Source organism: Salmo trutta, chromosome 26 (genome assembly GCF_901001165.1).
Source record: "Salmo trutta chromosome 26, fSalTru1.1, whole genome shotgun sequence".
In the NCBI taxonomy this organism is placed as follows: domain Eukaryota; kingdom Metazoa; phylum Chordata; class Actinopteri; order Salmoniformes; family Salmonidae; genus Salmo; species Salmo trutta.
The window spans coordinates 5710250-5724632 of NC_042982.1; the positions used below are offsets into that span (position 1 = coordinate 5710250).

Here is a 14383-nt window from a genome sequence, read left to right on the forward strand (position 1 = left end):
TTTTTTGTTTGAGCCTTTGTATGTCATGGTATGGTGTTGTGTATATATGAAATACAAACAGCCAAGGTCGTGCATGAGCACTGAGGCTGAGAACAATTTGTATTTATCAATGGTTATCTCCTACTGGCGTGCTTATGACGCTCGTACAATTGTTCGATAAAGCACACTTTTTCTATGCGTACGAACATTATACATTCCGTTTAAGTAGTGTTTTAGAACGGTTTCTATGCAATATTAATAAATGTGGCCACTTTTCTTTAAAAAGCTTTCGGATTAAAAGGGCATTAACATTTTCACAATTTTTTTGTGTTATTGAGACCTAATAGTGTGGAATGTCACGTTTGACTGCACTCCTTTTAAAGTAGAGCAGTCTGGAGGACTGTTCTACTCAGTGTTACGGCCTACATGAGACCAGAAGAGCAGTTTGTTTAGATAAAGACAAAGAAACCGAACAGGCAGCTGAGCTGGACTGTCTGGTTCCTCTCACTCCCACCCTCTCTTACATAACCCTGAAATGGATACCTATTTACACTCAGATTGCATTCCTTAGGACTCCACAGTCCTCTTTGGCATTAGTTTTCTGTTCTCAGATCTTAGTGTGGAGTATGGGCTGGACGCTGCTTATCCTTCTGGTTGTTCTGACCGTGGTCCACGGGAACCCGACCGTGACTGTCAGAAGTGGGTCAGGACCAACAGTGGGGTTCAATCGACACCCAAACAGTGTTCCTCTGGGAGAGGACACACAGACCACCACAGAGGTGAGTGAGCTACAAACCCCTAGAATCCTCTATTCCAAGAGGAGGCACATCAGCATAAACTCGGGAGACTTGCTGTATAGGCCTACATAAACATAGAGAATGAGTCTCCAGTTTGTTTTGCTTGAAAATACTGATTTGACTTAACTTTGTCCAGCTTCTTGCTGTGAGGCAGATTGGATAGTATTTCACAACCCGAGTTGTGCTTTCCCGTCGAATCCAGATTAGATCAAATTCAGGCAACCTAAAATGAACACATCAACCACATAACCATCTGCTAAGTAAATGAAGGAACAATGACACCCTGGTGAAATGGTAGTATTAGGTCAATCTTATTTAATCATCATTACAACATATGCTGTACATAGTACAAAACCAGTTAATATACATGCCCAAGTTGAAGTCCAAACTTTGAGCTTGCCTCAAGTCTTCATAAAAACTGCTAGGCTGTGGGACAAGGCTGTTTGCTGGAGAGCAAAGGCTGAATGGAAATAGTCATAATACTTTAGGACAGTGTGGTGGGAAAACAAGGGGGTGAATCAAGGGAATTCACTTGGTCATCTCTGATCGTTTGTAGCATTTTGAATGCACATACGATATAATACACCCACCTTATTTTAATTTCACGTTTATTTAACTAGGCAAGTTAAGAACAAATTCTTATTTACGATGACGGCCAAACCCTAAACCGGATGACGCTGGGCAAGTTGTCCGCCGCCGTATTGGACTCCCAATCGTGGCCGGTTGTGATACAGCCTGGAATCGAACCAGGGCCTGTAGTGACGCCTTAGACCGCTGCGCCACTCAGGAGCCCTTGGTGAGACAGAGTATGTTTACAGTGGATTGAGCACTGTGTAGGTTTGTGTGCATTTGTCAAGCATTCCATTTCAGTACTGTAATGTTATTTTTTAAGGGGGTAGATCAGCTTTAATACTGCAGATAAATTGTAGCTTTCATCAATGTAATTGTCTGCATCATTTCCAATCCCCCATATTTTTTTATTTATACATAAACACATACCAGTCAAAAGTATGGACACACCTACTCATTCAAGGGTTTTTCTTTACTTTTACTATTTTCTACATTGTAGAATAATAGTGAAGACAAACTACGAAATAACACATATGGAATCATGTAGTAACCCAAAAAAGTTTTAAACAAATGTATTTTATACCAGATTCTTCAAAGTAGCCACCCTTTGCCTTGATGACAGCTTTGCACACCCTTGGCATTCTCTCACCCAGCTTCATGAGGTAGTCACCTGGAATGCATTTAAATTAACAGGTGTGCCTTGTTAAAAGTTAATTTGTGGAATTTCTTTCCTTAATGCATTTGAGCCAATCAGTTGTGTTGTGACAAGGTAGGGTGGTATACAGAAGATAGCCCTATTTGGTAAAAGACCAAGTCCATATTATGGCAACAACAGCTCAAATAAGCAAAGAGAAATGACAGTCCATTACTTTAAGACATGAAGGTCAGTCAATATGGAACATTTCAAGAACTTTGAAAGTTTCTTGAAGCGCAGTTTGAAAAAACCATCAGCCTAAATAAATGCTTCACAGAGTTCAAGTAACAGATACATCTCAACATCAACTGTTCAGAGGAGACTTCGTGAATCAAGCCTTCATGGTCGAATTGCTGCAAAGAAACCACTATTAAAGGACACCAATAAGAAAACACTTGCTTGGGCCAAGAAACATGAGCAATGAACATTAGACCAGTGGAAATCTGTCCTTTGGTCTGATGAGTCCAAATTTGGGATTTTTGGTTCCAACCGCCATGTCTTTGACACAGAGTAGGTGAACGGATGATCACCGCATGTGTGGTTACCACCGTGAAGCATGGAGGAGGTGGTGAGATGGTGCTTTGCTGGTGACACCGTCTGATTTATGTAGAATTCAAGGCACACTTAACCAGCATGGCTACCACAACATTCTGCAGCAACACGACATCCCATCTGGTTTGCGCTTAGTGGGACTATCATTTGTTTTTCAACAGGACAATGACCCAACACACCTCCAGGCTCTGTAAGGGCTATTTGACCAAGAAGTGGCGTGATGGACTGCTGCATCAGATGACCTGGCCTCCAATCACCCGACCTCAACCCAATTGAGATGGTTTGGGATGAGTTGGATCGCAGAGTGAATGAAAAGCTGACAAGTGCTCAGCATATGTGGGAACTCCTTCAAGACTGTTGGAAAAGCATTCCAGGTGAAGCTGGTTGAGAGAATGCCAAGCGTGTGCAAAGCTGTCATCAAGGCAAAGGGTGGCTACTTTGAAGAATGTCAAATATAAAATTAACACTTTTTGGTTACTACATGATTCCACATGTGCCATTTCATAGTTTTGATGTCTTCACTATTATTCTACAATATAGCAGAAAAAAAACTTGAATGAGTAGGCGTCAACTTTTGACTGGTACATAGATATCTTAAACATTATTTTCCTTCATTACTTTCTAACCCTACCACCCCTACCCTAATTGGAGTAAACAACAACACTTAGGCTTCTACTTCCAGCTTCTACATACTATATACATTTTATGGACAGTCTATTTTACAATAGTTCTATTTTGTTTGATTTTTATTTGCTATATCTTTCAAACTGTGCTCTTTCACAAAGGTTCTTAACCTATATACGTTTTATGCACACCGTATGTTTTACATTAGTTATATTGTTATTAGTCCCAACCTTCATCTCCATTCAACCGCTCTGTAATGTGTTTACAATTCATTGATGGTGTGTGTTGTCCATCCTCAGTTCTTCCACTTCCCCTTCTTGGCAGGCAGCTGTCCCGTTGACTCCAGGTATTTGTTGATGAGCTCCTCCTGAGTGCTGGGCAGACATAGCTGGTATCTGCTATACTCCATGGTGTACTCTCCTTTCCCCTGGACACAACACACATATACCCACACATCAGTTCTCCAGAAAGGATCATAGACTGAGCAATAATTTTAGTCCAAATAAATTAACTGAAAAAAATGAGCAAATACAAACTCAATTCAATATCACTGAAAAATGCATGGCTCTATATCCTGGACAGTTTTATGACTAATTGACGTCTTGACATCCGACTAGAGCAGCCAGTGCCTTACCTCTGTACAGGACCGGAGCTCTGTGGCGTAACCAAACATGTCATTCAGTGGAATCTGGGGAGAGGAAATGGCGATTGACCATCAAATACACAGTGACTGGACAGACGTTTAAGCTATCCTGTCTTTGCAGAAAGAAAAGGGCATAGGAAGTGTGAGTAGGACAGAGCTGCACTCACATCAGCATACAGCGTAAAGTAGCCCTCCGCCCCATCCTGCCCACTGATAACGCCATGGCGACGGTTGACCCCGGCGATGACTGTCCCTTGGAACTCATCGGGCGCCACAATTTCTACTGACATGATTGGCTCCAGCACGGCAACGTTGGCCTTCTCCATGGCTACCAAGAGGGGGACATGGATGGAAGGAGAGAGGAGACATTCAGTAGGTTTGTCAAAAAGCTGAGAAGCACGGAAAAGGTATACAGAGGGAAAAATATGCGAGAACAATGGGGGGTGTATTCTGGTTAGTTGACACCCACCTTGTTTAAGAGCGCCCTCCCCTTCACGGATGAAGGAGATCTCATTCGAGTCCACCATGTGATGCGCTCCGTCTTCCAATAGGAACTTGACGCCTGAGATCTTGTGACCAGTCAGAGGGCCTTTCTCACAGGCCTCTCTGAATCCCTGCAGGAGGGAGGGATGTGATGGAGAAAGAGTGACAGTGGTGGGCAAACTACGGCCCGCGGGCCCATCCAATCCAGCCCACGGGAGGTTTGAGTAAAGAAAATAGAAATTATAATGGACCTATATATTCAAATGAATGCCCTTTTTGTAGCCCACAAATTGATTGACAAACTAAATCGGTCAAAATAAAAAATATCTGTGGCCCTCTTGAAATTTTCAATCCCGATGTGGCCCTCAAGTCAAAAAGTTTGCCCACTCTTGGGGTATGAGATTAGAGGTCTACTAGAATTTCTATCTGAAAAAGCTACAGGATTTTTTTCAATCCTAATTACACACTTTCTCAACAGCCGGCACAAACTGTTTGGGGATGTTGGTTCCAACAGTCTGGTCTTCAAACTCCACTTTTGTGTAGTTTTCTTGGTCCAGAGGTTCAAGAACTCCTATCACTTTACCGTACTGCCCAGAACCACCAGACTGCTTCTTATGGGTAAAATCAAACCTGCAGAGACAAGCACATAGCCAAAATCAGTAACTCATTTAGAGGATTTTCATTAAAGCATTGGTAGGTAAAGAACTGCCATAGTTGCCAAAACGATCAACTCACATTAACATAGACAAACAAAGTAGCTGTATGGTCATTTGCCATGCTTTTATGTTAGTGAAGAGAAGGGAAATGTGTGGCCTGTCTCTTTTAAAGAAGGGCGGTACTAACTGAATTATTGTCTTGGGAGGAAGCAGGAAGTTCTCCCCCTGCATGTGGCTGTTTCTCCAGCTGTCTAACCGCAACGGGCAGGGAGTTACAGCCTTTCCAGGCACACTTTCTTCCTCTCTGACACTTCTACCCTCCCCTTACTCACTATATTTCTCTGTATTCTCCCTCTTTCTCCTTTATCTAGAACTAGGGCAGGACACGACTTCCTGCACCAGCACACAAAGAGGTCAAAGTCCCATCGTGGCAGACTGACACTCCCTACCTGTCCTCACCACCCTCTTTGCTCTCATTCCCCTTCTCTCCGGTGTGGATTAGGAGGAAAGCGAGGTGGTGGAAGAAGTGATGATGACTGGCGTGCTGAACCCGAGTCACTACCCTGCCCGCCGGGCAGCTACGGTGGTCCAACACTACCTGAACACCCGCTATGGCTCACCCTACAGGTGGCTCTTTCTCAGCACAGTAAACAGCGGCAGCGCGGAGGTAGGAGTGGAGATGGACGATCAGCATACTTTGGGGAGTGTGTTGGGCAAGGGGCAGTTAATATTACAAGGCGAGGAAGGATCCTTGAAGGGGATGGATATGGGAGGTCTGTGCGGATAAGTCAATTCTCAATACCGCATACAGTGGGGGCTTTTTTAATTTATTTAACATTTTTAACTAGGCAAGTCAGTTAAGAACATGTTCTTATTTTCAATGACGGCCTAGGAACGGTGGGTTAACCGCCTTGTTCAGGGGCAGAATGACAGATTTTTACCTTGTCGGTTCGGAGATTCGATCTTCTAACCTTTCGGTTGCTAGTCCAACGCTCTAACCGCTAGGCTACCTGCCGCCCCACGGCTTTACGGAACATAGTTCTGTTTGCTTACGTTTTGTCTGAAGTGGTTCATTCCTGCTCTCTCTCTCCCTGGCTGTCAGGATGTGGCAGACAAGGGGAGGAAGTATCAACTGGAGCTTACCATGCAGGAGACGATCAGTAACGTAAGATCCCGTTCACATTCTCAGTGACTCACTGTTGCACAGAACAGCCGTGTGAATAAATACACGGTGTGTTGAGTAACCTTGTCTACACTGCCATGGTGATAAACACCTGTGTTAGATCAACTTTTTTCCCCCTGTCTCTTCCCCTGACATCATTCCTTTCATATTCTCACTTTCTCCTCAACTACCTCACCCTTTCCTCTCCCTATAAAAAGGTTTCGGGACAGTGCTCTGCGGAGCTCCTCTTTCCCGGGGGAGAGGGGCAGAATGCTCCCCAGGTCCAGGTCTCCTGTGAGGGACTGTGTCAAAGCAACACCACTGCTCAGGAAGAGGCCTTCTACCAGCAACACAGAGCCAGCAATAACCTAGCGTCAGGAAGCAATATACCAGGTAGATATAGAGCCACAAACACACACACAACTGACCCCCCCCCCCCCCCCATCTCTCTTCTGACTGTGATGTTTGTGGTTTCTTTGACAGACGGCTACGGTCACATGGAGCCCAGCATGAAGCCCTTCTGGCAACTGGGGGGCGTGGCCTCCAGTTTCATCATGCTGAGGGAGTCCAATGAGAGCACGCTTTACAACATGGCTCAGGTCGCCAACTTCACACAGCTGGTGAGCAGCCAAGAGGTCGGTGGCGTTGCATCAACCAACGGTTGCGTGCTACGTCATCGACTGTGCAGTCGGGCATCGGATTGCTAGATCATATATGGTTAGCTGATACGTTAAACGCCTATCCAGGTGTGGTATGATCAGGCATGCGTCTGACGTAGTCGGACAATAACTTAAGAACCTTAGTGTAACCATGGAGATATCTGCCCAAATTCCAAATTGACACTTAACTCCCCACCCATCCCTTCCCATCCGTCCTTCTCACACACTTGGTCCCTGGTTCTGTCTGTCCCTCAACAGGAGACGGAGAAGGACCAGCTGAGGTTCAACTACCATGTCCTGCTGCATGAAATGATTTCCCAGGTAACGAAAACATTCTGCCACCGGTCTTAACATAACTCAGACGTCATGTTTGTTATTATAAAGGTGCATTGTTGTTGTGTGTGTGTGTGGTTACGCGCAGGAGATCATCCACTGGAAGCTGCTAGTCACCTGGTCCCCAGAACAGGGAGTTCAAGTCCTGCAGACTGAGCTGCAGCCAAAGTGCCACCACTGTGAGGCTCCTCCAAGCACCACCAACTGAGATGCACGGAAAAACACTCCAGAGCCTTACTCAAGTACTGCAGGGAAGAGTACATCTCTTTCTTAGGACTTGAATGAAGGGTAAAGCCACTTTCTACCTGCTTTGAAAAGCTGAGCTTTACACTTCACACTTGTCTTGGCTTTAGTAATTATGTTTTACCTTCACCACTACTGCTTCAGAGAGGAGAGGGCACACGTCAGTGGCCTTACATGCTATGCTTTCACAGCTTGTAAGACTCTTGGTAAGCTATAACAATGTGTTTCAACTTTTTGTTAATATACTCTATTGATGAAGTGAAGCGGGCCAATAAAGCCGTCACTGTACACAATGTAATGCTCCTGAGAGTGGTTCATTTTGGACATTGTTGCCGTGTGTTACGAGTGGTACTTACGGTTCCGCACTGGTCACGCTCTCCCTGAAGGCTACCTTGGGCTTTCCCCATCACACAAGGGCAGTTGTACTCCCTCTCCATCCTCTACAGAAAGACAGCAAGGTCAGCTTGATTTACTGCACCGAAATGCTCTTGAAGATTCCAGATGTTTGGAACTTGTAATACATTCGATTGTCCTTCAAGACAACTTAGGACACTGATGTTCAGGTCGCCGGAGAGCGGACTACTAGACTAGTACCTGTGAGTAGATCTCCAGGTGCAGCTCTCCCATACCAGAGATGATAGTCTCCTTGCTTTCTGTGTCAAAGTGGACCCTGAACGTGGGGTCTTCTCTGGTGAAGCGGTTGATGCCTTTAGAGAACTTATCCGTGTCATTCTGATCCACAGGAAGAGGGAGGGATGAGGTCATGCAAGCTCATATACTCCACTGAAAGAGTATCAAGCCTTAGTATGGTCATTTAGACTCATACTACATAGAACATGAGAGGGCCCACCTTGTTGGATGGCTTCATAGACATGGAGATGACAGCCTCTGGTATGTGGATGGACTCCTGTGGGAGAAACGTGTTGAATGATGCTCAAGGTCATGACGTTATGCACACACAGGCAGTGCACAACCGATTGCAACTTTAAAATACACGTTAGTGAGTGCCGACTGGTTGTTTATCTAGTTTGGACAACGGCCATAGGCATGTACCATGGAGAGGTTGGCGCTGGTCCGGGAGGTGAAGGTGTCTCCGCTGGCACAGTCGATCCCAAATAGGGCACAGATGTCCCCTGCATACACCTCCTCCACATCCTGACCAACCGGAGGGCGGTACACAATTTATGACACAAAATTAAGATTGTTTCAGTGAAATGTATAGATAAAGTTGTTTAACCATGAGATGTTATCACTAGGGTAAGTCAGGTTGGGGAATCAGGGTCATTGGGCTGTGTGGTAGAAACAAACGATCACAGTGCCTGTGCTTTTCATAGCACTGAATATCAGTTTACGCCATTTACTTCTGGTTTGCATTCACTTCCTGGTTCTCACCTCCATCTGGTCGGCATGGAGACGCACTAGCCTCTGCACACGGACCTTCTTGCCTGTGCGTGTGTTGACGATGTACTCAGTCTTCTTCAGACAGCCCTGGTACGCACACACGCACGTACGTACGTCAGCTGACCAAACCGACAGAACAGAGTCGGGGGGGGGGGGGGGGGGATCGTCTACAATCCCTATACAGTTTATCATACAAAAAGGTTTATACAGTAAATGTGCCAGATTACTTGTTGAAGAGAAGACGGTTTGCTACACAGTGTTTGTGTGCTGTGCTCACCTCCAGTTTGAAGGCCAGGCCAACGAAGGGCTGCGAGGCGTCTCTGGTTGGATCCATCAGGATCTTAGTGCTGTCACTGGACTCCCTGACACAGAGGAAACAACACAAGGACAGTGGTGAGATCTGCCACTGGCGTTGTTCAAGTTTGTCCCTGAGCCCATACTCTGCCTTGATTTTGGCATATCAACCCATTCAAAGACGGCTGTGTCATATTGAATAGCGTTCACTGTCTAGGCACAGATGTCATTACTCACTCATCGTTGAAGAGGGCGTAGTTGTTGACCTCTGTGGGGTTGGGCAGATAATCCAGCACTGCGTTCAATAGAGGCTGGACCCCCTTGTTCTTCAGGGCAGTTCCCACCAGCACGGGGCTGAAGAGGCGCTGCACTGTGGCCCTGCGTATGGCTGCCTGTGGGAGGAGAGACGGGAGAGGTCAGAGCCCCGGGGGGCAGCGTTCACAGGTCATAGCAGAAAAGATGACTGAGGCGTAAAATCAAATGACATCATTTACAGTCACACACACCTTCAGTTCTGGCACGGTGGGGATCCTCTCCTCCAGAAACATCTCTCCCAGGGTCTCGTCAGCCACACACTCCACCAGCTCCTGTCTCCAGCCTCCACACGGAACTCCGCCGGGATCTCATCCAACCGGATATTCTGTCTGCAGGAACCACAGAGGACGCAATTTTTTTCAGTAAGATGGTTTCCAGCTACGGAAATATTTCGGATATGAGATAGTAATGTAAGCCATCTCTAAATCCCTGCCACGATCATATTCTCCATTCTCTTACCCGAATGGGCCCTCGAAGTACATGCTGCGCTCCTCTATGAGGTCTATGATGCCCTTCACGTTCCCCTCCAGACCAATGGGGATGTTCAAAGGCTGCATTATGGTTCAGCTTGGTCCTGAAAGAGGGAACAGAGAAGTCAGAACACAGCTAATGGAAAACCAGACTAGTCTACTCCACAGTATCTGTATATCTGCTGACCTCATGGCCTGCAGGGCGCGGTTGGGGTTGGCTCCCATGCGGTCCAGCTTGTTGATGAAGGTGAGGAAGGGAACGTTGTAGCGTTTCATCTGTCTGTTCACGGTCAGGGTCTTGGACCCCTCCAACCACACATAGGACCAGGATCGCCCCGTCCAAAACACGCAGGGCTCGCTCCACCTCGATGGTGAAGTCCACATGGCCTGAACAGGACAGAGCAGTAAACTGGGGTTAAAGTTCAAAGCAAAAATACATCCTAACAGCTGTTGGGTACACTAGCATTGATCTGTGACTTATGATATATCTGTCAAAAAGGGAACCTGGTCATAAGATCTGTGTTGCCACTAACACACATCTTTCTCCATACCTGGGGTGTCGATGATGTTGATGTTGTAATCCTTATAGATGGTGTATGTGGCAGCTGACTGGATGGTGATGCCTCTCTGCCTCTCCAGCTCCATCGAGTCCATGGTGGCTCCGACTCCATCTTTTCCCTTTACCTGTAGAGTTAGAGGATCAAACAATCGTTTTTGTCTGTCTGCCTCCCTTTAAAAAAAAACACACACACACTTCTCCAACTAGCTACTTCAATAAATCAGAGCCCGATTATGATTAACTCACCTCGTGGATCTCTGCTATCCTGCCCGTGTAGAAGAGGACGCGCTCGGTGAGTGTGGTCTTCCCCGAGTCGATGTGCGCCGAGATTCCGATGTTGCGGATTCTTTCATTGGGAACGATACCAGAGGAGCACGACCGGCAACTGTTAATCAACACCTATAAAATGAAAAAAGAGACTGCATTCAGATAAGTTTCTCTCTACTTCCATCCCTTCTCATCTGTCCTATTCTAACATCTTGGGTTATTTTTTTCTTACCTTTTTTAATGTCAGTGTTCCCCGTTTCCTTAAATGTGTTTGACCCAAGGTTAGTCCTGCTTTTAGAAGTCGCATTTTGTTGGTGGACAGAACCGGTTAAGCTCCGTTTACACAACCCCCCCACTGGATGTCAGTCAATCCGTGAAAGTCACGGCACCGCAAGACCGTTCGTTGTGAAACATTACTTCCTGGACTACGACAACTCTGAAGAGTCAAACTTGCGGATCAACAAATCCGCTTTGCCAAGCTCAACAGTGACGCACATTGGCAAGGCGAAAATGCGTGCCAGTTCCCCTCCCCCCATTTTGACATAAAAATTATGAAATTACACACATGGGATAATGTAGTAAACAAAAAAGTTATATTTTAGATTCTTTAATGTAGCCACCCTTTGCCTTGACAGCTTTGCACACTTTTGGCATTCCTTCAACCAGCTTCACCTGGAATGCTTTTCCAACAGTCTTAAAAGAGTTCCCACATATGCTGAGCACATGTTGGCTGCTTTTCCTTCACTTTGCGGTCCATCTCATCCCAAACCATCTCAATTGGGTTGAGGTCCGGTGATTGTGGAGGCCAGGTCATCTGATGCAGCAATCAATCACTCTCCTTCTTGGTCAAATAGCCCTTACAGAGCCTGGAGGTGTGTTGGGTCATTGTCCTATTGAAAAACAAATGATAGTCCCACTAAGCGAAAACCAGATGGGAGTGCGTATCGCTGCAAAATGCTGTGGTAGCTATGCTGGTTAAGTGTCTTAAATTATAAATAAATCACAGACGGTGTCACCAGCAAAGCACCCCCACACCATCACACCTCCTCCTCCATGCTTCACGGTGGGAACCACACGTGCGGAGATCATCCGTTCACCTACTCTGCGTCTCACAAAGACACGGCAGTTGGAACTAAAAATCACAAATTTGGACACATCAGACCAAGGGACAGATTTCCACCGGTCTAAGCAAGTCTCTTCTTATTATTGGTGTTCTTTGGTAGTGGTTTCTTTGCAGCAATTCGACCATGAAGGCCTGATTCACGCAGTCTCCTCTGAACAGTTGATGTTGAGATGTGTCTGTTACCTGAACTCTGTGAAGCATTTTTAGGGCAGCAATTTCTGAGGCTGGCAACTCTAATGAACTTATCCTCTGCACCGGAGGTAATTCTGGGTCTTCTTTTTCCTGTGACGGTCCTCATGAGAGCCAGTTTCATCATAGCGCTTGATGGTTTTTGCGACTGCACTTGAAGAAACTTTCAAAGTTCTTGAAATTTTCCGGATTGACTCACCTTCATGTATTAAAGTAATTATGGACTGTTGTTTCTCTTTGCTTATTTGAGCTGTTCTTGCCATAATATGGACTTGGCCTTTTACCAAATAGGGCTATCTTCTGTATACCATCCCTACCTTGTCACAACACAACTGATTGGCTCAAATGCATTAAGAAGGAAATAAATTCCACAAATTAACTTTTATCAACCTGTTAATTGAAATGCATTCCAGGGTACTACCTCATGAAGCTTGTTGAGAGAATGCCAGGATTGTGCAACGCTGTCATCAAGGCAAGGGGTGGCTACTTTGAAGAATCTGAAATATAAAATATTTAGATTTGTTTACCAAATATTTGGTTACTACATGATTCCATATGTGTTATTTCATAGTTTTGATTTCTTCACTATTATTCTACAATGAAGAAAATAGTTAAAATAAAGAAAAACCCTTGAATGAGTAGGTGTTTCCAAGCTTTTGACTGGTACTGTATACTGAACAAAAATATAAAAGCAACATGTGAAGTGTTGGTCCCATGTTTCATGAGCTGAAATAAAAGATCCCAGAAATGTTCCATACGTACAAAATGCTTATTTCTCAGAAATTGTGTGCACAAATGTGTTTACATCCCTGTAAGTTAGCATTTCCCCCTTTGCATGATCATCCGTGCACCTGACAGGTGTGGCATGTCAAGAAGCTGATTAAACAGCATGATCATTACACAGGTGCACCTGTTTTTGTCACACAACACAATGCCACAGATGTCTCAAGTTTTGAGAGAATGTGCATGCTGACTGCAGGAATGTCCACCAGAGCTGTTGCCAGAGAATTTAATGTTCATTACTCAAAAATGTGGCAGTACGTCTAACCGGCCTTACAACCGCAGACCACGTGTAACCACACCAGTCCAGGACCTCCACATCCGGCTTCTTTACCTGCAGGATCGTCTGATGGGGAGAGGTGCTTAGGAGTATTTATGTCTGTAATAAAGCTATTTTGTGGGGAAAAACGTATTCTGTTTAGCTGGGCACAGGGTCCCCATTGGGTAGGCTTGGCTCCCAAGTGGATAGGTCTATGCCCTCCCAAGCCCACCTGTGGCTACGCCTCATGAAATCCATAGGGCCTACCAAATGTATTTATATTGACTAATTTCATTATGTGAAATGTAACTCAGTACAATCTTTGAAATTGTTGTATGTTGTGTTTATATTTTTGTTCAGTATAAATACTGTTAGGTGCTCCTAACTTTTTAAAGTTGAGAGCACCAGTGCTACCACTTTAAAACGTAAATGTGGAGCCCTGAATGAAATACAGTACCTTAGCCTACACAAGAAAACATGTATGCTTCTGCTTTTAAAAGCTGATTCAGTGAGTTGTTACAATGTTCAGTTTATCACAAATGATGAATTCTACTCACTATAATATGTATTTGCTTGAACAGAACCACACATAGGGCCTAACTTTGTCTATTATCTGGCTATAACTTGGGCAAAGTTTATTATGAGAGTGGCCTTGGCTTTATCTGTTGAGGGTGTGTATTTCTATCTGTGTCATAAAACGTGTTGTGTTGTGAGCAACTTAAACGGAAGGACTCGATGAAGGGACACTTCCTGCGAGTGTTGGGGACCGGCAGGAAGATGGATCCAGCATGGCCAGACGGAACGGAGACGCTACCCAGATACAATTAGAGGACGAGAAGGATGACGGTTTCTGGAGTGGAGGAATATTGAAGGTGGACTGAACTTGAAAATGGAACAAAAAGGGCTAAAGTTGTAAATGAGTGTAGGTTTTCGGTTGGAATACAATTCACTAACAATTATGCTTTTTTTGGGGAGAAGTGGTTTTGTTTTGATTTCTTGTGTGTGGAAAGAGCAGAAGGAAAAGGCATTAAGGCTCTACAAACTATCGACGTTTGAAGTGGAGTTTATATTTTTGGAGCAGAGCCCCGTTAAAAGGTGTCATCGCAGGTGTCGCGTTGGATGTTGAGGCCTTGTGGTTTATGAAGGAACATATCAGGAGTTGTTGGAGCACGCTGTCTGAACCGTGTAGTGGATGGAAGAAAAGAGGAAAGCCTGTCGGTATTATTGATGTTTGACGAAGAATATCTCCCTTCACATGTGAAGCTGGGATATGTGAGATATGCAGTGAGCGCTTTCGTGGCCAAGCCATGTTTTGCCGGAATTGCAAAATT

At 45.1% G+C, this 14383-nt stretch overlaps 1 protein-coding gene and 1 pseudogene across 2 annotated transcripts; one reads left to right on the forward strand and one right to left on the reverse strand.

The window, feature by feature from the left end:
* The first annotated feature begins 522 nt into the window (after positions 1–522).
* LOC115162953 (latexin-like) lies at positions 523–7688 on the forward strand. 2 transcript variants are annotated; one of them, XM_029714498.1, is made up of 7 exons: positions 523–758; positions 5501–5665; positions 6101–6163; positions 6379–6553; positions 6644–6780; positions 7078–7140; positions 7231–7451. In XM_029714498.1, exons 1-7 carry the CDS (start codon positions 606–608, stop codon positions 7306–7308), a joined length of 834 nt encoding a protein of 277 aa, XP_029570358.1. In that variant the 5' UTR covers positions 523–605; the 3' UTR covers positions 7309–7451. The 2 variants fall into 2 exon arrangements, with proteins under 2 accessions (XP_029570358.1, XP_029570357.1); XM_029714497.1 differs by having other exon boundaries at positions 526–758; positions 7241–7688.
* Positions 3324–11287, reverse strand: LOC115162951 (elongation factor G, mitochondrial-like; annotated as a pseudogene).
* Positions 11288–14383: the final 3096 nt, after the last annotated feature.

What these genes read in the sequence shown, in the direction of transcription:
- LOC115162953 (XM_029714497.1), top strand. Translation starts at nt 606, where the DNA reads ATGGGCTGGACGCTGCTTATCCTTCTGGTTGTTCTGACCGTGGTCCAC. An exon ending in TAAACAGCGGCAGCGCGGAG is followed by an intron (nt 5,666 to 6,100) that starts GTAGGAGTGGAG and finishes CCTGGCTGTCAG; the next exon opens with GATGTGGCAGACAAGGGGAG. An exon ending in GTCAGGAAGCAATATACCAG is followed by an intron (nt 6,554 to 6,643) that starts GTAGATATAGAG and finishes TTTCTTTGACAG; the next exon opens with ACGGCTACGGTCACATGGAG.